This window comes from Melopsittacus undulatus, chromosome 8 (genome assembly GCF_012275295.1).
Source record: "Melopsittacus undulatus isolate bMelUnd1 chromosome 8, bMelUnd1.mat.Z, whole genome shotgun sequence".
Classification (NCBI taxonomy): domain Eukaryota; kingdom Metazoa; phylum Chordata; class Aves; order Psittaciformes; family Psittaculidae; genus Melopsittacus; species Melopsittacus undulatus.
The window spans coordinates 24,032,560-24,055,478 of record NC_047534.1 but is presented as its reverse complement, the minus strand read 5'-3'; the positions used below and the strand labels follow the sequence as shown (position 1 = coordinate 24,055,478).

General features: G+C 46.4%; 1 protein-coding gene across 2 annotated transcripts in view; it reads right to left on the bottom strand.

The window, feature by feature from the left end:
• The window catches only part of BDNF (brain derived neurotrophic factor), a 37,304-nt gene extending 18,861 nt beyond the window's left edge, over nt 1–18,443 (bottom strand). The window contains exon 1 of one of the 2 annotated variants that reach the window (XM_005150579.3): nt 18,129–18,443. In XM_005150579.3, the coding sequence (XP_005150636.1) occupies nt 18,129–18,131 (3 nt within the window). In that variant the 5' untranslated portion in view covers nt 18,132–18,443. Of the gene's footprint in view, nt 1–17,249; nt 17,427–18,128 lie in introns of those variants that run through there. The other variant, XM_005150580.3, reaches the window with a different exon arrangement.
• Between the last annotated feature and the right edge of the window lie 4,476 nt (nt 18,444–22,919).

Here is a 22,919-nt window from a genome sequence, read left to right as displayed (position 1 = left end):
GGGCGGCCGCGGTGCCCGGAGGGTCCCTCCCGGCAGAGACGCCCCGCTCGGCCCTGCCCGGCCTCACGAGGGGCCGTTTTCAGTCCCCCCTGTCAAAAATCTGTCTGGCCTTATCCCCCTTCTGCCTGTGAACCCGATACGGTGAATTATTGATAGTGGAAATTGCATGGCAGAGGCAATAATGGCATCCCCTGATTGAGGAGCTCCATTTGATCTTGGTAAAGACAGAGATGGCACGCTCCCTGGCCAGGCTGGAAGCACACGTGTGTGCCAGCGGGGCACAGCACCTTGTGCCATGGCTCACAACTTCATCCCCAGCCTGGCACAGGCCAGTGTGGCCTCGCCTCCCATCTTCTCACCCATAAATAATACCTGAGGCATTTGATATTCAGAAGATAGACCATCTCTTTTGGTTGTAGAATGCCAGACTGGTTTGGGTTGGAAGGGATTGTAAAGCTCATTCAATTCCAACCCTCTGCCATAGGCAGAGAAACCTCCCACTAGACCAGGTTGCTCCAAGCCCTGTCCAGCTGGCCTTGAACACTGCCAGGGATGGGGCAGCCACAGCTTCTCTGGGCAACCTGTGCCAGCGCCTCACCACCCTCATAAAACTTATTAAACCAATTATTCTTCTACATCTTCAAAGCCCAAATGCTGTCTAATTGCAATTAATACCAAAGGTTTGTCCACTTTGGCATGCCTGTGGCCGTGTATACCAGGAGAAATGTGTGCAACTCATTGCTGCCTTCAGACAGTCTGATTGCCTGTGTGCTTTTGCTATGAAACACCTGCATTGATTAGATCAGTAAAGTAATAAAATATCCCAGGCATTTGAAATTTGAGTACACCTAAGGCCTTCCATATAAACCAGCTTTTAATATATATTAAGGGAAACAATCCTGGTGGTTAATATCCTTTGCAGCTTTAAGAACTTCTTTAAAAATCATGCCCAAAGTACCAGCAGCCTTTTTGCATGGTGGTAAGACAGCCCAGTTTTGATACCCTGTGTTCGTAAGATGATGCCTGCAAATACTTGGATGATCTACCAGTCAAGTTTAATAGCAGCAGCAGAGGCTACTTTAATCAGCTGTCATGTAATACATTACACGTATGTTATTCCTGGAGGATGGCCTCTTCTCCTACTACATTAGGCAAGCAGATGAGCAGTAGCAAGTACCATGCTTTAGAGACACTCAAGTGTCTGCTGGCTTGCTCTCAGGAGTGAAGGAGAAAGCACATATCCTCAAAAAGTCTGCTTGCAATCAGAACAAGCTTTTCAGTTTTGGAATGGAAGCATGTTATGGACCACCTGACAAATCCTCGTGCTGTGGTGTGTGCTTTCAGCTCAGCTCTGCTAAGAGCGTGAGAGCCGTCAATCCCAGGCAATGTGTGCTGAAATTCCCACTTTGCTCCAAACATGCTGCCTTTTCCTCTGATGCAGAGATTTTCCTGGGGAGCAGGCATGGTCAGGGAGCAGCTGTATCTTGCTGGTATCATCAGCCCTTTGGGGATTATTAACTAGCCAGTGCTTGATTACTGGGAAAAAAAGTAGTGTAAGTCATGATCTGTTTGGACTTCTAATGCACATACAAGCTGGGCTCCATATTTTTCAATCAGGCCCTGACTTCAAGAAGAATTTGTATGAATGAGCCCCAAAAGACTGGGCCCACAAGGGGTTAGTTTGTGAATCAACTGACAGTCAACACGTGGAGAAACTGCCCTGATGAGAGCTCTGCTCCTTTGTCCATATGACATACTGTAGCTTGGAGGTGTACGTAAACCCTGCCCTTTGAAACTTGTAGGGTACGTAGGATGCAGTGCTCAGACATTCTCATGCTTCCTGTGGATTCCCAGGTGACCCCAGAAAGAATTCTCTCTTGCCATGTGCAAAAAAGAACATATTCCATCTTCATTCACAAAGGTTTGGATTGCACAGGTGTTGGAACCAGGTGGCACTCAAAAAGAAAGCTGCACCACAGGCTGCATGTTGAAGAAACGGGCAGGCAGGCCCTATCTTGGTGATGCTGGGTTGGTTGATCCAATGCCTCAAGCCTCTTGGTGTCATTGGCATGCCCAGCTTACAGCATTTACCTTGAAACTGAGACTCTTTCCTATACCTAACTGGTTAAAATACTTTTTTTGCATGCACAATCCACATTTCACCCTTTTCCATTCAGCAACAGGGAAACAGCAAGAAGGAGTATGAGTTGTCAATCAACATAATGTTGATTTATCCCTGCAGCAATATCAGATTGCTTGCAGGGGGGCGAGACCATTGCTTTTTGCTGAATTCAATTTAAACTGTAGCATAGGCACTAATGATGCTGTAGATACTATAAAGAAGAAAGCTGAAGCACACACATCTGGTTTCTGTCTCAGTGGAGGTTGTGCATTATAGTGATTGATGTACAAGGTCCAAATTTACTGATAAACTAATTCTATGATAAAGTAGTTTGTGGGGCTCTTAAATTCCCCCATTGCAATTGTAAAAGAAGCAATAAAAAGTCAATATTTGAAAAGAGTAACATTCTTAAAAGTCCATAGTTAGTCAATACACAGCTGGCGATTCAGTCTCCCTCCACAAACATGTCTTTACACTCCTCATTTTATTCACATAGTATCTCAACCTGGTTTTGAACAAGAAAAAGGTCAAGAAGCTACAGTTTGGACTGCTTCTCACTTGGTTGTCAGGAAATATAAACTAATCCTGATTACAGAAATGGGAATGCTGTCGAGGTACTTAGGTTTGACACTGGAGTATTTTTATATTAATAATTTTAATTGGCTGAGGTCAGTTCTTATATCACGACAAGCATTTTATGTTTAATTATGTTTATTCATGTTTCCTGGTTACCTATCTTTGCTATTTTGTCACATTAAAGGGCTGGAAAGTTCATGGAAATAAACTTTTCCAACTCAAGTAATGCTAAAAATTGCAATGGATTATAAACACCATCGGAGATTGCAGGCACATTGCATTTGTAAGAAGATGACTGGGCTGTGAGGCCACTCTAATGATTCAGTGATCGCAGCACACAAAGTAGAACCACTCATACTCTACACTAACATCAGCAGGTCTGGAAAACCCTCAACATCCACGAGGACCAAGCTCTAATTCTGCTCAGCTATGTCAGGTCTTTGTACTCATCATCCAGACTGTGACTGAGCGAGGTGGAGCGAGAAGGGGGTCAGCCAAACTGCGGCCACTGCTTCTTCTAGGCATCTGCAGTATGTGTTAATGCCCTGGGGTTGATGGCACTTGGATCTCACAGCCTCAAGGTTTACTTCACGTCCAAGCTGCAAGGAGTTGCTATGGTTCTGGTCTGCAAGTACCTTGCTGGGTGGCCAGAATATACCCTGTGCCTTAAATAGCACAGGGTACTTGCTCTTAATATTGGGCATAATTTCGTCTTTGGTGAGCAATGTCTGCAGAGAGGCCTTTCAGCCTCATTTTAGCAGGGAAAGTATTTGTGAAACAGCAAAGACCCAGAGACCTTTCATTAGACATAGTTTGTAGCCTGCATGTATAGAGGATAAAGCAGTGAAACCTATCCTTTCAATCACAGGCACTGAAACCACAACATTTTTGCTGAAGAAAATATCACCTAATAGCTCAGAACCTTCACCCTGCAGCTACAGCAAAAGTGAATTTGAAACTCCAACAATTAAAATAATTGGTTTCTTCTCATGTCTGCTAGAGGTGCTTATGCCAGCTTTCCGTCACATGGGGGGATCTGTACCCTGGATCTCGTCCCATGCCTTCTAGTCAGGGATTTCAGCACAATTTATGCACATGAAACCTCTTCTAGAACAGAGCTCTGTGGTAGGTGCAGATTAGTATTTTGCAAACAAGGAAATGCATGTGTCTATTATATATAAATTCATTAAGCTGCTCATGAACATACTTGTTTGACGAGCACGCCCCTTCTGTGTTTGTTCCCTGCCACTGTGCGTGTAGTTGTCTCTACTGGCATCAACTGTCACAGAAAAGGAGTATGAATCATACGTGACAATTACCACAGGCATCAAGTGATGAACACACACAGTCCTCCCTGTCCAAACCTTCAGGCTTCCCTTTTGGGGTTTTGTGCAAAGTCCACACGCTTCTAAGCCACCCAGGAAATCCCCCTTCCCTGTGCAGAAGGTCTGGGGGTAGCCCCCAGGATAATTCACTCTTCATCCTGACTGCCTGGTCCCACAGCCAGTGTGGAGCTGTTGGCAGGCTGGCCCCTCACTGCTGGGTGGAGGGCATCTATTGAGGATGGTGGCACAGGCAAAAAGGCAAAAAACAGGCAAGAAAAAAAAAGAGAGAATAAGGAATGAATCCAGCCCAGCAGCAAAATGAAAAGTTGGGTTTATCATTTAACGCTTTGACACTCGCTAAAACTGGGAATTCGCCTCCCAAGTGTCTCTGCCTCTGCTGTCATTTTGGAGGCATTAAACACCCGGCACCTGAGCAAAGAGCAAAGTGTCTGGGTTATGCCTGAGGGTATCCAGTGTACCGGCTGTCTGTCTGGCGTGCAGTGCAAAGCCTTTCCCCACTTGCCCCTGGCCTCCCTCCTAACAGCCCAGCCACGGCTCCATTGCAGTGGATAGAAAAGAGGGCATGGAACAACAACGACAAAGCAGGCTCCGAGGCAGCCACAGATATGGGAAGGGAAAAGAAAATCCCCTCTTCCCCAAAGAGGCTGTGTGTGATTCCTCGGGATGAGGGAAACCCGAGCCAACCTTGGAAAGATTAGATGGCTGGAGATGCACTTCTCTGATGAATCTAGCCATTGGAGCTCTATGATTAAAGAAGATCAGAAAACCTTTAGTGCACTTGTGGGTGAAAGGTGTTGGGATTGACTCATCTCTAAGTATTCAGCGGGTTTCAGTTAGATGCAATACAGTGGATAATTTTTATTATTTAAAGGGATCAGATTGCAGGGGTTTGATAAACTTAGCCAGACATCTTGTCACAGTATGTACGTACCTTACCAAACCCTCCTCCATGAGTAACTGTGGAGAGCTTATTTTGGATATGTCCTAAAAATAAGCAAGGTCCAAACCCCCAGGTTTGCAGTCCTGTGAGTGCTCCTTTGTAGTTTATTTCTATTCGAGCAAATAAAATTTCCTCTGACATGAAGCTTAAGCCCTCCCTTCACCAGGTGCGGGCAGCTGTGTGATATTGCCCGGAGGGTGATGGGTGATAAGAGATTTAAAGCAAGCAGTCAGGGAGGGGAGAAAGGAGATAGCTACACCCGGGTGCCCACCACCTCCAGCCCAGAGCTGCCAGGAGGGATCCTCCTTGGGTGCACAGAGATCCTTGGGAATGAAAAGCATGTGTAAACATTAAATAGTTATTGTAGCTCTCCTGCCCTGTGCTACTTTCATATTAAGGCATTTCAGACTGCACTTAGATTGCTGTCTTCATCTTCCCAAAGAGGTTAAGGTGCCTTGGCTCCATCCCTCTTTAAAGCACAGCCGTGTCAATACTTTTAACAAGATGATGTGTTTAAAGATGAATTCAAGATTTGTTTTTTAAATAGGGTATTGAGCTATTTTACCCATGAAGCAGCTCCAGAGTCCAAAGCATTTCCATGTTAAGCACCTAAAACATTAGAGAGAAGTATCTGAGGAACAGTAGATATTTTTGTTAATTGCAAACTAAAATTACCATTGCAGCAATAAAGATTAAATAAATAGAGTCCTCAAAATGAAACCCAGACCACATCATGTTCTCCAGTTACCGTGACTTGTGGCTCAAGAAACAAGTACTGGATTAGTCACATTAAAGCCACAGTTCCCCTTGACTAACGTTTCATTTGTTTGCTGTCCTTTCCATTTCTTGAACACTTAGGATTGTTAATCTCCCACTAATTTAACGGCTGGAACCATGATGTGTAAAAACGTTACTACATTCCACTTTGGAGATTAATAGGCAAGCATGTGTCAGTCCAGCAGTTTTCACTTGTCCATATAAAAGGGATGGTCTATCTGCAGTGACGGAAAAATATTGATATATTCCTGAAATATTGATTCAGAAAATCAATACAAATGTTAAGATATTTTAAAATAACTTTCCTCAAGTCCTCCACCATTTCTTAAATGGGAAAACATATCGATTTGTCTGTCCCAGCCTGCACAAGGACAGGATGGCTCTTGAGAGGTGGTGGTGGGCAGCAGCATCCAACAGGGGACATGGCCACCACCACAAAACCCATGGAGCCAGAACATCAAGCAGGAAGAAAGCAACCACACACTCCACATGCCCAAACCCCTTCTATTCTTAGGGCTGGATGCAACTCAAAAACTACTCCAGTAAAATCCATCCCTGGCTTTGGCGAGACATTCAGTGGGGCCTTTTCTCAGTGTTTCAGGACTTGTGCCATTGAAGTATTCATTCGTAAACAACATTATCTACATTTATTTCCAGGACACTGTTTATTTTTCATGTAGTTTAAACAGCCGAAACGTAAATGGTTACAAGGGACCGGTGGCTTTAAACACCCCTTTGTATTTCATTAGTTAGCCTGTTTAACCTGCTATAATTTACAGCTCACAGTTGTACTATATGGCCTTATAGTGCCTGGACTTATTTGACTATAAAAAACACTGAAGTCAACAGAAATGCAAAGTATTTAAATCAGAGGAGAGCCAAGTGCTTGGTTTTCAGTGAGGACTCTGCAGCAAGGCAGTTAAATCCTTATTTTAGACTTGCATTACGTTGCTGTTTGATGCTTTATCCTGCTACGTGCTCCAAGCAGGATCCCTTCCAGGCGTGTATTGTTTCTTCCCCTTTGGTTCCCTAATTTGGGTTAGATCCCATAATATGAAAAATATACTCTGATATTGCACCTAGAGCACATTGATGAGGCCTAAAGAGCTCCTCTGTGATGGGAATTAAGATCAAAAAGGATATGGAATTTAAATATTCAATATCTCTTTTCAGATACGAAATAGAAAAATGTTTTGATGCAAAAGTCATTGCGACAGAATATGTTTCTTAGACTCTGGGACCGTATTAGGGTAAAATGGCTTTTTAGATAGAAATTACACTGAGAGAAACTCCTTCATATGGAAATTATGACATTTTGTCTATTGCCTCTTACTACAAATGTTTAAAAGATCTGTTAAAAATATTCTTTTAAGAAGTTGTATCAAGATAAAAGAAAGTGAATAAGAACCAGTATAATTTAGAGGCTTATTCCTGATTAGTTTCTTAATTTAGACCCTGTTAACTGCCAGAAAATTGCACCACTTACCAGAGCTGGGGAAGCCTAACTGATAACATAGTTTATTTTGCAGTTTGGGTTTGCTGTGCTTTTGTCAGGCCCTCACATTTGCAGTAAATGAATGTTGTGTTAATTCCATGTACTGATGGAATTAGTTAGACTCAGGAAAGAAAGGCTGAGCCCAAGTGCTAACCCAAAAAAAAGACAAGTGCACAAAATCCACATTCTCACTGTCTGTTTGACAAACTTTCCCTACACCTCCACCTGAATTTAGTGGTTTGATTTTACCTAACCATGGATCTTTACTAACATTGCACAAAAAACATGGACTCAGGAGAAGGCAGGCAGCTTGCCCCACAAAGGTTTTGGATACAGCCAGGCAGGACCTACTGACAGACAGCTGAGGGATTGCTAAAATGGCTTTCCAGGAAAATGGACCTTACATCTGGGCAAGATTCATCACCATTTCTTTTCCATCTGAGCTGCTCCTCCCATCAAATTTGTTTGCATTGGTTTAATAAATAGGATTTGGGGAGTGTCCTTAGGTACCTAAAGCATCTCTTCTGCACATGCTTGAACCATACAATCCTATAGTTTTCCTTCCATATCAATCACTTGCCAATATATGTTGCCATAAAAGAAGAGAGATTCAGGCAGGATGTGAGGAAAAAATTCTTTACAATGATGGTGGTAAAACACTGGCACAGGTTGTCCAGAGAGGTGATGGATGCACCACCCCTGGAGACATCCAAGGCCAGGCTGGATGTGGTTCTGAGTAATCTGATCTAGTTGAAGATGTCCCTGCTCATCGCTGGGGGGTTGGACAGGATGAGCTTTGAAGGTCCTTTCCAACCCAAACTATTCTATGATTCTATGATCATCTTGTCTCTGCCTTGCCAAGTGCTTATGATTATGGATAAGGAAAAACTTACTCAGCTGCAGCCCAGATGTCTCCTTTACAAGGGTAAAACTATGCTGCCACTGAAGGATTGGTACTTGGGGACTCAGGGATGGCTCATGACCATGTCTTGATCCCACCATGGCAGTGATGCTGTATCCTGACCTAAAGCCTCTGAGTGCCTGTGTCTATGAGGCTGTGCTGTCTTTTTCTCAGAGGAGTCAAAGGTGGGGTTGGACAAAGCTTGAGAAGAGGTTGATAAAACTAACAGCAATGCCAAGTTTCAAGTTGAGCACCTGAACATACCATGCATCTGCCAGAGACTCCTCCATGGGGCTCCTTCCCTCACTTCACACAACCAATTTCCTCTTCCAGGGGCTCTCCGCATCCTTCCCACCCTTTCCCCATGGTTACCTGTATCATGGGCTCTGTGTCCTCCAAACCACCTTCTTGCACAGTTCCCTGTCTCTCCCATCTCCGTTTCTCTGGCTGTGCGTGGCTCATTACTGCCTACAAGTCTGCAGCGAGGGTGAGCAGGAGGCTATTGCTATGCAGGGAGGTATTAATGTCCATGAACAATTAGCTCTGTGAGCTTTGAGGAGATAGCTGATCCTATGCGCAGGGTCTCAGGGGTTACCTCAGCCTGCAAGCCACATTGGGAACCCAAACTGGGAGACAGTAAAAGACAAACTGATCCAAATGAGGCTTGGCTCCATGGTTGCACCATCCCCAGTATGTTCTAGGAGAGCATGTGCTGAAGTCTGCCTGACTGCCCATTGCTGAGAGGGAACTGACATAATTCACATCGTCATCATCATCATGTTTGCAGCCTTGGCAGAGGTGAGCTAGGAAGTTCTGCTGCTAAAAAGAGCCTCAGGCAGCTGTCACACACAGGCAACAGCTGGTGAAATGGCCTCTGGTGGTCAAGAAAGCAAGCCAGTACATTGCCTTGGTCTTGCCCTATTGCTCTTGGATGGACTGACTTGTCAGGGATTGGTACAGAGCCAAAAGAAAACCATTTGGAAAGGTCCATCATCTCTGGCTTTCCTCCTGGCCTGAAGTGTATGCCTCACATCATTCTGAATTTCCTCCCCATTTTGTATGGAAAATCCTTACAGATAAATGAATATGAAATTCTGGCTGTTGCAAATTAACTTTCTAGCTTTGCCTTAAAAAGGGCACAGCCTTCTTGTAAGATATTTTGGTTTCCTTAAAATTTGGGAGCCAGCCAAATTTTCTTTAGGGAATGCTGCGGGAAAACTTTGATGGGAAAGTAGACGATAAAAATAACTACTTGGTGCTAGAGGCGGTAGACTGAGGATTAAAAGCCCCTCTGAAGCCAGAGTCATTCAGGTCTTTGAAAGAGCTCAAAAAAAAGAGGCAAAAAAGCAGTGATATCCTGGGCTATGACCATGGTTGGGCAGCTGATGGCTGAGTTTAGGTGAAGGATTTGGGAAGAGGAAAACAACAGGTGGCGGGCGGAAAAGGCATGAGAATCAGATCTGCCTGGGGAATAGGTGGTGGATAGAGTGACCGACTGCTGATGTGGAAGCAAATGCCGTGGAGAAAGAGAAGAATCAGGTGAATCTATGATTAAACTCTCCTTCCTAAAAAAACCTAAGACCTTTAGACTTAAAAGTACTTGTTCCCTTCAAAGAGGATGAGAGCAAAATGTAACCGATACTAGTCGTGTCACTTAGAAAGGTGTTCAAAGACCACGATGAATGACGAACATGGCATAAGGACTTAGAATAACTTACTTAGTAGACCAAATTTGGGACATGAAAAGAGATTCACATGGGAAATACTGTAATATTTGCTTCTTGTGTAGATGCCTTTCTATAACCAATAGATACATTATTCCTTTTTCTTGTCTGATACAACAAATTTTCAGCAATAGAATAAGGGGTGTCACACTTCAGGCTGCAGCAAGTGACACATACACAGACAAAAGAAACTTGAGATGTATCATCATCCACTGGCAAATTCCAAACCCAGAACTTAGCCTCACTTAAAAAACTGCTAGGGCTTTTTTGTTTTCCTGGCCAATACTATTTTATCAGATACCTGCTTACAAAATTCAGCCAAATAGCTTGTCAGATGCTTTTATGAGCTTTTGGCAGATGTGAATGAACATGTATTTAACAGAGCCAGCTCTCCACCTAGGCAGCTCCAGTCCCTTGACCCTTGCTCATGACTCCCACTGCATCCCATTTGCAGTAGAGTTGGTCAGGTTTCAAAAGGTATTTGCTGTCAGAATCAGCTCCCCCCCTTTTTTTCTTCCTTCTTCTTTTGGTAACCACCTGTTGCCCTGAAACCCATTGCCTTTTCATGATCATTTTGTTTTGAATCTGAGTATTTTATCAAAAGTCATTGTCGGACTTTTGATAGTAGCTTTAGAGGGAAATACTGAAAGATTGCTTAAACATGCTGTAAAACAATACAGAGCTGAGTTTGTGTTGAAAATATTGAAGGAAGGGAGGGAAGATCATTCTGAAATGTCAAATATTTTCACAACTCTGTCTACTTTGTCAATGTATGGCCTTTTCTGTTTCCTCTGGGAAAATCTGAATGGGAACTAAGAGACAGATACAAAACAACCAGCTGGCCACCATACAACCTTCTTCTGTTGCTCTTGTTGTAAGGAGTGAAAGATGTAAAAGAATAAAGAAACCTAAATGCAGGATCAGAGCTGAAGTCAATACTTTGACATTTCCATAGCTGTACTGGTTTAACATCTCTGATATTAGAATAACACATTGCAAGAGTGAATATGTTAACCTATACTGTTATGTCTTATCTTAGGCACAAGGAGTCCCTGTCTAGACAGGCTCTGTCATTCACAAGCGTTTCTTACCAAAAAAAAGAAGCTTGAAGTTATTATATTATTATTATAATCATAATATTTTAATTTATGGTAATTTTTACCTGATTCAGTGCTCAAAGGGGAGTTTGATAACATCTCTGTATTGTTGATGAACAAATAGAGGAAGAAAAACAGGAAAGACCTGCCACAAACCACCAAAGATGCATAGGAACTAAACTTTATTAATGAAGCAGCCAAGGAACCAGATTCTATGGTCTTCCCTCCAGTCTGTCCTTAGAGAGGATGTATGACCACATGTACAAAGCAAACCCCGTGGACACTACCCTTGTTCTTCTGCTCTTGCTAAGCAGATGAGAGAAGGGTTAATCCCAAAGTCTTCCCCTTGCCAGGATCCCTTCCTCCTCAACATGCCTCCATTTTTTGTTTTAAATTGCTTCAGCTTGTATTTTACCATTTGTTATAATAATGGAGTCTAGCAAGAAGCTTGTGGCCCCATAAACTTTACACATAATTTTAACTATGTCAGCTTTAAAAAGTCAGTATCTGCCTCATCAAAGGGCAATCATGTCCAATGTGGGTGTTTGTGCCAATTGTGTTTTGAACTGCAGCAATAATCCAACCAAACCATGCAAAAGAGCTTTTCTACACCCACATTTCTTAATTATCATCATGAGACTGAGGTAGTTGAGACCAGATCTATAATGCTTTCTGGATGTCAAAATGCCCACACACCTTCTGTAATCCTTGTGCTACCATCCCCCTTTTATATTGCTTTTGGCTGGTCCGTCTAATTACCTATCACTGTAACTGTTTGCTACATTATTCCCAAGTCCCACAAAGGCTTGTCAGAAGGAAGGAGCTCTGTTTAAGAAAATAGGAAACAACTTGTTTGATGAGACCTCCTTAGCTGCACTTATAAACATTTTAGTGGGTGATAAACCCCCTTCAGTCCCCCTTCAGAAATGAACCATTATCTTTTTTAGCTATCAGGTGAGACCTAGAGCTTTAAAAGCCTTTGCATACATTGCACCTGTAAACAATGTGTTTTCTTGGGAACTTTGGGCTCTACTGTTCGTTTGGAGAATAAATAAGTTCATTATTTTTGCATGTGCTACAGTCAATAAAGACCTGGAATAGGAAAGTAGTGAAAATGTTATGACTTAATGAACATGTTGCGTAATCATTCTTGCCAAATGTCAAAATAAATTGGAGGCCAGAGCGTACGGTTTGCACTTGTTAAATTGGGGGGTTGTGTGCTATTTTGGGAAGGAAAAGAAAAAACCAAAAATGGATAGACCAGACCACGGAAAGGCAGGGGGAAGAGAAAGCGCACACTTGGCCACTGATGGCAAGACCTTGGTCCATTACAGTCCCACCACTAATATTCCCCATGGGAGTACAACAGCTTAGGACAGTGGGGAAACCATTTACTGACAGCAGAGCTGGCTGTATGGCAAATGCCCCAGCCTCAAGGCTCTCCACCAGCCAAGGAGGAGCAGGGGCCAATCTCCCACAGCCCAGTTAATGCCACAGACCAGACCTCTAATCCCTAACCCCTGCCTTCCTGGAAAGTGTGGAGCTGCACTGCGGGTGAAAACCAGTCACATCCATTAGGGACTTCAAAAGTCACTTTTCATCAGGATATTCTGAGTTTGCATTCTGCCATGAAGTTCAAATGACAACGGGAATAAAGTGACTGGAGCCAGATTTCACTTTCTGCTGGAGGCTGTTGTGAAATTCGTGTTCACTTCTACAGTGAATCCCATTGAATCCAGTTTTGGCATAGAGGTACTGAGAAAGCCAGGTTTTGCCTATTTTATGCTGAGTTTTCTGTTTGTCCGAGCAAGGAGTACCTTGAAAGCTCCAAGTTGGGAAACATCTACACAGCTGAAGGCCCGATTCCTTGAACACCAAAGCAGGTCATGGCTATTTTCCCTTTGAGATTGCCTCAGGAAAAGACCAATTAGGATTACATGATAAGCAAAATTACTCCCATACTTACGTGACTGGGAAAATAGGACTCTCAAATAGCACATTCACAGCGAGATCAAAGCAATGTTGTTCTTTTGCGGTTAGATTTTGACTTATTTATGGTTTTCCCCATTGAGTACATGTTCTAGCAGCACTGAGAGGCCACAGGCACGTGCTTCTTACTCCACCTCTACTTCTAGTAATGGGAGTGCTGCAAAGGTGCCTGTATTTCTTGCTGCTTGCATGAAATGTGTGGATACATGTATGTGGCTTTCATTTACTTTGTTTTATGGCACAGGGACGGGGGAAAAATCCTTTTCATACACCTACATCTATCACATAGCAACTAAGAATAGAAGCAATATTGAGACAGATGGAAATGTTAACGGTGACAGCTCACAAGCACGAATCACACATTTGTGAAATAATGAAAAGGGTGGGCAGTTGTTATATGAACCCCATGTCAGTTGGTATGTTTTCCTGGCTATAATTTTTGCAAGAGTGTGTCTCAGAGATATTTTTGGTTAATGGGAGAAGACAGTGCCTTGCCCTGCCCTGCCCTGCACCTTGCTGGCATGTGGGTGTAGGGATTCACTGAGGCAGGCGAGCCATTTGCTTGCAGAACTGCACATCAGGCATCCTGGGTGCTGCAGGATGTCCTCTGACACTTCCTTGCCGGGGCATTTTAGTATTCCTAACCATGTGGTGGGAGAGACGCAGATAGGAGGTGTAAAACCATTTGGAAACCCAAACACAAGGGAAACACGTGATACTCGCACTGGTTTCAAACCCTTACTTCCAGGCATACAAGGATTAACTTTTTTTCTACATATCATCTGCCTATGTTCTGTGGTGCCTGTTACCAGGTGGACTCACTGACCACGAACTGAAATGAGGATTATAAAGCCAGCCCAGTGTTTCTAACCCACGTTTCTCAGTTCTTTCTAGTTCTTCATGCCCAGAAAGCCATAATCCCCATTTCAAGGACTGCCTTGACAAGCCTGTTGTCGCTAGCCCCAGTTTCTTAGCCCCAGTCTAATGTTAGCTCAAAGGGGAGTGAGCTGTGAAAGTGCCTGTTCATAGGGATTTTACCTTGTGCTACCTGTCTCTTTCCCAGGCCTGAGGAACCTACTGATTTTCAATGACTTTGAGAGGTACTGTTTCCTGCAGATGCTATTTACAGCACTTGACGTGGCTATTTTTTTGCTGGAGGAATGAACTAGATCTCCCAAAACCTTATGGATGCTCTCTTTGTTTGCGTATCTGATTAAAAAAAATCGAGCAGCTACATCTTTGAGCACTCTGTGGTGATTTACTGCAGTGATTCATGGTGAGACTTACAGCTCGGAGGAAAACCTGTCCCCCAGGATTCATCCACCTTTCCAGAATTTCTCATGGCAGAGCAATCGTACACCACTGTATTTCGGAAGCAGTGTATGGCTACTGAACAGCAATCAGTCTTTCATTTTCTTGGGGCGTTTCTGAGAGCTCAACAGTATCAATGTGATAAAGAAACAAAATAAAGGACCTGCTTCACAAAGGGAAATATGTGCATCCAGCCACCTCAGAATAATGAAATACTAGACATAATCCTCCAGCACACGTGTCTGTGAATGGTGACCACCAAAAATAAATAGTGAGGACTATCAGACCATTTGAAATGGGAAGTTATTGAATGATGCTAAAAATCAAGTGATTATCCAAATGGAGAGATGCCAAGAATGCTGAAGTTGGAAGGAGACCATGCCTACATCAAATACTATATGAAAACAACATCTCATGCTGGACATAGACACACAGCAGCCATTAGACCACTAAAGACGACGCTCATGGTATCAGGTAAAATAAAAGGAAAACTATAAAAAAGGAGCAAGACAGACAGAAAAACTTTGCAAGACAAAAGGATAGTTGAAGGGGATGGGACATTTTACAGTATCATAACTATAAGTGATGAAAGATGGTGATGAACCACCATCACGTTGGTGACAGCTCGTGGAGAAATAGTAGATACTAAAATCAATAAAGCTACTTGCAGATGAAGGTATGAGTCACCGTGAGCAAATGTGACCGAATAGGGCCCAGTGTCATTTGTTAGCAGCAGTCCATCCCATGCGACTGCAGAGAACTATTAGAATTCAACACAAACATAGCAACAGAAGCAGAAAGATAAATACTGGAGTCAAGAGGCGTTTTAAGAGCTGGAAAAGAAGTAATGGGTGTAAAATTAAAATATAGGAAGATATACAAGATTACCCATGGAGTGGAAAATTGATATAAATAGAAACTCCCTAGCAACCTCCTATATAACAGAACCATTTTGGGGGGAAGTGGATAGGTTTTAGTAGGGCTCATCACCAGCAGAACACGGCAGGTGTATTCAAGTGTTAATTCTACCACCTGACTTTTCCATAGAGTAAGAAAAAAAAAAAAAAAAAGATCAGGGGACGTTTCATCACGAACTGAATGAAACCGAGACTGTAAACTAGGTGTGTGTGAGTTTTATCCAGCCTACCAATGACGGATGCTTCCAAGACCCAGCTCTTCTTGGGCTAGTTTCTCCTCACCCTGGAGCTCCCGAGAAGCGCCTCTCATCACATCCTGATAGGCATTCCCAGAAAACGCAAGGTCTACGAGGGGAAATGGAAAAATACACAGCGGGGATTCTGCCCGGCGCCGTCCCTGGGCTCCCACACGCGCATCTCCGGGAGAGGAGGGTGCCCGCTTTTCTTTAATGATAAAAGAATACACACACACCCCGCCCCGATAGATACTAACGCAGAAGAGAAGCCAGGTGACCGAGTTAGTGGGAGCTACCCCTGGTGCCGTCCTGCAGCACCTCCATTTTAGCTGTTTATCCAGGGGCTGCTACTGACTAACCTGTCCTGGGGGATGGGGACTGGGAGGGGGACGTGCGGCATCCCCGGCCCCCTTCCCGCAGGATGGTGCCTCCCGGCTGGGAGGCGGTCGCCGTAGCAACCGCGGCGGGGACACTGACACCCACAGCGGCGGGGGGAGCCCGGCCCGGTACTGCCGGTGCGGTGCGCGGCGGGGATGCCGCGCCGTCCCCCGCGGTGCCAGCCCCCCGCCTGCTTCGGGGTTCCCTCCTCGGCGGAGCTACGTGCGAGCCGCGGCGGGAGGCGGGAGGGGGGGCACGGATCCTCCCTCCTTCCTTCTTTCCTTCCTTCCTTCCTCCTCACCCGCTCCCTCCCTCCTTCCTTCCTCGGCGGGCCCCAGCGCCGCAGCGGGGCCGGCCGCGGGGCGCCGCCGGTTCTGCCGCAGGGAGAGCCCGTCATCGCCGCGCCGCGCCGGGCTGGACTGAGGGGAACCGGACTCCCCGCTCCGTGTCCCCCTCCCCCGGCCGGGTGCTGCCGGTGTCCGGGAATCCCCATAGTGCGGAGGCGCAGGCTGGCCGGAGCAGAGCAGCGGAGGCAGCGTGGACCCCTCCTCCGCGGGAGCGCACCCCTCCGCGGCAGCATGGGCAGGGGGGGAAGCGAGACACATCTCCGTGCGGAGCCGGAGAGCCCCAGAGCTTCTCTACCTGCGAGCACTGCTGCTACCGCCGCTGCTCCGCCAAACTGCTGACTTTCCAGAGCTTATTTTTAGCCCGGAGACTAAATATTATTAGCTACCTTTCTACGTAGGAAGAATCGGAAGGGGGGAGGGGGTAGAGGGAGGCACTAGAGAGAGGGAGATGATCAGAAAGCTTATCCGAATGATCTCCAGGTGGTGGGGGGGGGGGGGGGGCTGCGTTTGGGTTTCAGGCTTGTCAAACACCACCACCACCCTCCCTTTAATTATAGCAAAGTAACTGCGGATATTGGATCATCAGCAGTACATTCACGGCTCTCCCTCCCAGCCGTAGGCTGCGTACACAGAGGGGCCATCAGGGCTCCCTCAAGCTGAGGACCAGCTCATTTCCATGTAGGTAAAGATCAGATGCGTCTCTTTATCTATGCAGGATCAGTTGTGCACAGTGCCAGCTAGAGCTCAGCTGCATCTCTTCAGCTATGCAAAATCAACTTGCATCCTTAGCTAGAGGGTTAAAAATAAATAAATAAAAAAATCCATTGCATCTGCTTATCTAGGTAAAGCTCAGTTGCATCTCTGCCCAAAGCATGCACACGCACATAGAGAGAAGAGATTCCCAGATTAAAATCAGGCACAACTTAACTCAACTCGTAGTGCAATCTCACCAAGCTTCTGCCTTTTCTCGCCTCTGCACACAGAGCAGCCAGCAAGGTAACAAAACTAAAGACTGATGGCAAAGAGCAGGCACCCATCCCCGCGCCGCTGAGGGGGAGAGGCAGGGGCCGGGGGGGGTCACCCCTCCGCTTACCTTGGTCACAGCTAACACCACGGGCAGTGGCTAGATCGCGGAGGTAAACACTGGCATTTCCCAAAGTTGACACCGTCAAACCAAGCCCTGGAGCTTGCAAGACTCTGTGGGGTCTGGTTTTGTGTGTTTTATTTCCCCTCCTCTCCGTTTCCTATTCCAGCCCGCACCACCAGAAATCCAACTTCGCCCAGCTCCAGCGGGGCGAGAGGGCGGCGGGAGGGGAGGGGAGGGGAAGGACCGGGAGCAGGGAGAGGGGGTGGCGGAGGGGAAGGGGTAGACGGCGGGGAGCAGCCGGTACCAAGTGTCAGCAGCTCCCGGAGCCCGCAGGGGCGCGGAGCGGGGCGCGGAGCGATGCGGAGCAGGGCCGCCCCCGCCCGGTCCCCGCCGCCTCTGTCCAGGGTGCTGCCTCCGCCGCTCCGCGTCCCCCCGCGCCGTCACGTGCCGCGGCCGCGCCGCTCCGCACCCCGCGCCCCCCCCACCTCCCCAACCGCTTCCTCCCGCGGCGGGGCGCGGAGCGCGTCCGTCCGCGTGTGTGTGTGTCGGTCCCCCCCACCCCGGCTGTCAGCCGCGGAAAGAGCCAGGGGGGAAGGAAGGGGTGTGGGGGGGAAAGCTCCCGGCTGCAGCTCCAAGTTTCTCAAGCGCGGCTTCTTCATCGAAGCCTTAAATCAAAGAGCTTTGATATTAAAGTTACACAGTCTAAAGCACAATTCCCCCGGCCTCCGCGCCTGACATGCTGCTCTGGTATAGTACGTGCCAGAAAGCCGAGCCCGTGATATCAGATACTGTCGTTAAGCAACAACTCAAGCTTTTTCTTAATTTTGTTGTTGTTGTTGTTTTCTCTCCAGTTATAAAAATAGGCTTTTTTTTATTGGTACTCACCATTGTTTCTTTGCTGTCCTGGAGACAGAAGTGTCTTAAAATCCAGTCTCTCCAACAGATGCTGGAAGGTAATGTGTCTTGTTTGAAGTCATCATGTGAGAACTTCTGCTTTGCTCAGTGGATCGCCCACCACTTGGTGTGACTTATGAATCTAATAACCCTTTGCAATATCCGCAAGCTTAAACTCTCCACCACCTTGGTGCCTACAGAAGACAGAAAGCAACTGGCAGGGAGTTTTAAAAACCTATAGATTTACGCAAACGCCTTAGCTCAGAGTCACGTTTCCTTTTCAGTTATTACGTGAGCTTAATGAATGAGAGGGGTTACCAGCTAACAACGGTATAAAACGTGATCGCAGCCGCCTCCCAGGAAACCAGAGCGGGACGGAAAGTTCCCGAGGAAAGTCCTTCCCGGCAGCGGAGCGAGCCCCGGCTCCCGCCGCCCTCCGTCCGCCTCCTGGCCCGCACCGGTGGCTGGCCCCAGAGCTCTCCGCTGGGGACAGGTGAGTAAATGTTTGCCTTTTGGGTTTTTTTTTGTTCATTTATTTATTTATTTTTAAATGTCACGTTCGCTCCGGCTCACACCGGGAAGCGCTCCAGGGACTTGTTGCATCCTACCTCCTGCCACAAGAGGAGCGTGGCACAGTTGCCAAGACGAGTTCCTTTCGGAAACCCCTGCCTTTCCCAGGCGCAAATTCCCAGCACCTCCTCCTTCCCCCGCTGTGCCCCCAGGGACTGCCCCACACCAGGCGGGAGGAGGGAAGTGAGGCGCATCCCGGTACCCGGCCTTCCCCTTCATCACCGCCCTTCCCCGGCCGTTCCTGCTACGGCTCCGTCCGTCCGTCCGTCCGTCCTTCCGCGGCGTAAAACCACCCGCCCGGGCGCAACCGCTGTCCCTTTCCCCACGGGAGGAGGTCGATCCCCGCTGTTATTCCTGCCACAAGTCGCACAAGTCCTCGCCCCAGCATTTTTGTCTCTGAAACTCGAGTTGATTGCTCGCTGAACAGCCCAGCGCGGAGCGTGTGCGGGGCGGGATGGGATGCGGGGTGGGGGTTGGAATGCTGGAAGGGTTGCTTCGCCTTTGGTGTCGAACTGCAGGCAACTGAACCCGGACTCTCCAAAGTTTGTGGGAGCTGCCCCTCCTAACAGGAAAAAGCAAGCCCAAGCCTCAGCTCATCGCCCGCTCACATTCTCTCCCGAGCGACTGTTGCAATCGCGTTTACGGGTCTTTTCTCTTCCGAGCGCCCCTTCTCCCATGCCCACCCTCCGCTTCCCAGGTACCTCTGCCCGGGAGCCCAAGCAAACAACCTCTTCCATGACAACCATCTATGTTGATCCATGCAATAACCAGCAGATGCTGCCCTAGGACTGGTACAGCTGGTACTTCCCTGCCTCGGGGGCAAGGTGTTAGAAGAAAAGTCAAGTGGTCTCCAGCAACGTTGCCCTGAAGAGAAAGAATTGCTGGATCCCTTCACCGGCGTCCCGCACTTGCTGTATGCCATGCAGCAGGCAGAGCAGTTCAGAAAGGCTGTTGGCGGTGTAAGGCTGCACCCAATAGATCATCCTGCCAGTTGTCACCCGAGCTGCATCCTTAAGTATTGATCTTCAGTTAGGAAGCTGAAGTTTTCTTTCAGCAGTTGGAAGTACTCATCGTTTCTGTTACCACTAGTTTGGAATACCACTTTCTAAATTACATTAAAGGAAAAACAAACAAAAAACCCAAAAAACAATTCCAAACCAGTGTTTCAGCAAGTGGGCTTGCAGTGAATTCTGCCTTCCCCCAGCCTTCTAAGCAAACAGCTCCTGCCCCTCCTTCAGGGGAATAAAATAACTATGGTAATATTTACTTTGGGAAGCTAGTCACACAGTTCATATTTTGACCACACAAATATGTATTCAAGTTTCTGACTCCATGGAGTCCTCAGTGGTTCTGGGTAGAGAGAACTTTATAAATATGAACTATCAGTAAAAAGAAATATTTCTACATACTTATTTCATAGCTCAAAACCCAGAGTCTTTCATCGAGAAGGCAGTTCCAGCTGTATCACTTGTAAGGAAGTATTTTACCTACAACACTGTTCCCCCTCAGCTTCTCATCTCATTAAGTTCTTAGATATTTCAATTTTCTGAGGAAGGTCTCAGTTGTTAGAGGTGCCCAGAAGAATCCTTTGGTGGGTCACAGTATTATACTGATGTAGTAATGTTAAACTTACAAAAAACTTCCAGGAAAGTTTCCCAGTAGATCCACAGCAGGACCTTGTTCATTTCAGTTCTGCCCAGCTACATTTTCCAGAGCAAATCAGTGGGGTTTGCTGAGAATACTAAGGCAGGGTCATGCTGACAGTATCATAAGCAAAGAGAGAGCTAACTATAAGAGCTCCTGGTCAAGACTTCTGCTTAAGACAACACAATAGGACTCCACCCACTTGGGGATAGGTGGCAGGTGATAACCTACCTTGCTCCTTAGGCTAAATTAAGCATGTGTTTGCTTTATGTCACTTCAATCACCTCAGTCTGAAGTAATTAATGCAAAACCAGCACAGTAATAAAGAGAATGGTACCAAAGTATAGGGAAGGAAGAAAGGTCATTGGTAGGGTAATATGGGATGCTATGGAGTATGAGAATCATCTGGCAGAAGAGGATGAGGTACTATAAAACAACCACAGTCCTTTCCTTGTCATGCCATTCACTGGTGAGAGAATAGCCAAAGTTGCTCTGATGGACCAGAGCTGAAGATGGGACACCAGTCAATGCACAAAAGTGCTGGAGGAGAGTCACAGACAGCTGAGAGAGATTCCTGCAAGAAAGGTACTGGAGAGGGAATTGAGTAGAATTAAGCCCAGATGCCTGTTGAGTTTCCAGCCATTTCCTTTCCCTACATCTTGTTTCTGACCATGGTTTTTATCTCTAGAAGGGCTGATCCCTAGGCTATGGGAGATTCAGCGATGAAAAATCATTTGATGTGAGTAGGTGTGGGGGATTATTATTCCTTATTACCATAGAGGGACACAATAGATTCAAAATTACTCATTGGACAAGACAGGACCAGTGAGTAGAGTTTGGTCCACCGTTTAAAACTAGTAGTCAGGTGATCCATTTACAGGGTGTTGAAACAGGATAGCTGTTAGCTTTTGCCAGAATGACAGGGCCCAGCATTTGCTATATTCAGGTAGTTCATACATATAAGGCAATGTACATCTCTTGTTCCAAGTCTGTTTATCTTGGGTTTACATTGTTACCAGATGAAGTATACAGCTGTAGGACTTGACTTCAGTGGGACTACTCATATGTAAATAGTGACATAACTGTTTATCAGATGAGGCCTAATTAAGTGGGAATCAGTCATACATTTTCCCCTCTCTCAGACAAAAGAATGTGAAGAATACTGCAGGAGCATTGCTAGAAACCCACAGCACCTTGAACCATCCTGCCAACCATCCAAAAATCATCAGGGAGCTGGAAACATTCATTCCCTGTCTTAAAACGTTTTTGAAAACTATGAGCTATTCTTGGTTGGCTTTTTCACATACTTGAAAGGCTACCAAATATGTGGACAACTGCTAAGTACACGCTAAAAGACACCTTACACCCATTGTGCACAGGCTGCTACTTCAGAGATCCCTGAAAACCCGCCTGGAACACCAGTGTTAGCAACACAAGCAGAATCAAATGCTAACAGCAGCTGTCAACTTTCTGTATTATTACATCATTGCTGTGTGAAACAGGGCTGCCAGACATCAAATGGCCTGTTTGAAAGAAAGGTCCCCCAGGGGTCACTGTGTGCTGGTTTGGCTGGTAACAATCCTGCTTCTTCAACAGGCAGGTTTGGCACCTACCCTGCTACTCCCTGGAGGGTAAATACCATCCTCCCAGTACATGTTTGGAGCAGCCTCCCATCAAGTGTTGATTTTCTGTGGCTGATCTCCTCCTCCTGGAGAGATAAACCTACTCCCATATCTCCATCTTTCCCTGCTGCAAGCCTTAGCAGACTTTCACTCTGCCTCCTCCCTCCCTGGAAGAGTTTTTCTTTCTTTCTGAGCCTACTCGTCTTCAAACTGCTCCCAACTGCGTATATTCCATGCTGGTAACATGCAGATGAACATCGTAGTCATGATCCCACTCAGATACTAAACAAGCCTCCCACCAATGCCTAGTCCTCATTTAAAGCACTAGAACATTTCAGCTTGCTTTCAGTCTCCTGAAAGCACCAGGAAATCCTCTGGAGTAGGCAGGCAGCAGCAAATGTGTTTGCTATGTTTTCACCTCAGATAATGACTCGGCATGGACTCGCCTCTGAGCGCACGTTTGGAGGGCAGAGAGGGTGAGACCGCCAAGGTGGGGGTCAGCACAGAGCCTTGGCTCCTGCCCACCTCCATTCAGCACCCCAGGAGAGGGGCTTTCAGCATCAGCATCAATGGGAGGCATTTTGCACTTTGGCTTCTTTTAAAATCACAAGTTGTGCCAAGCTCATGTTCATGCTCGGTTAAACCAGAAGAGAGACCCAAAGGAGAACTCAAGCTTGGTACACCCAAGGAAACCCAGACCTGGTATAAGTCAGGATAACATCAGGGTTTCCACCATCCAAGGTGTTTTGAGCAAACACCTTGAGATGGGCACCTGGGGCAGTGTTCCTGCACTGCAGGGGCAACAGTGCAGGCTACAGCGGGAGGAAACATGGCAAAGTTAGGAGTGGGGCTGCTAGCATTGAGTCAGCCTGTTTACTCATGCTGGGAAAATCCTTTGCGTTCTCAACTGGCTCTAGGTCCTCCTGCATTGCTCCTGCAGCACACC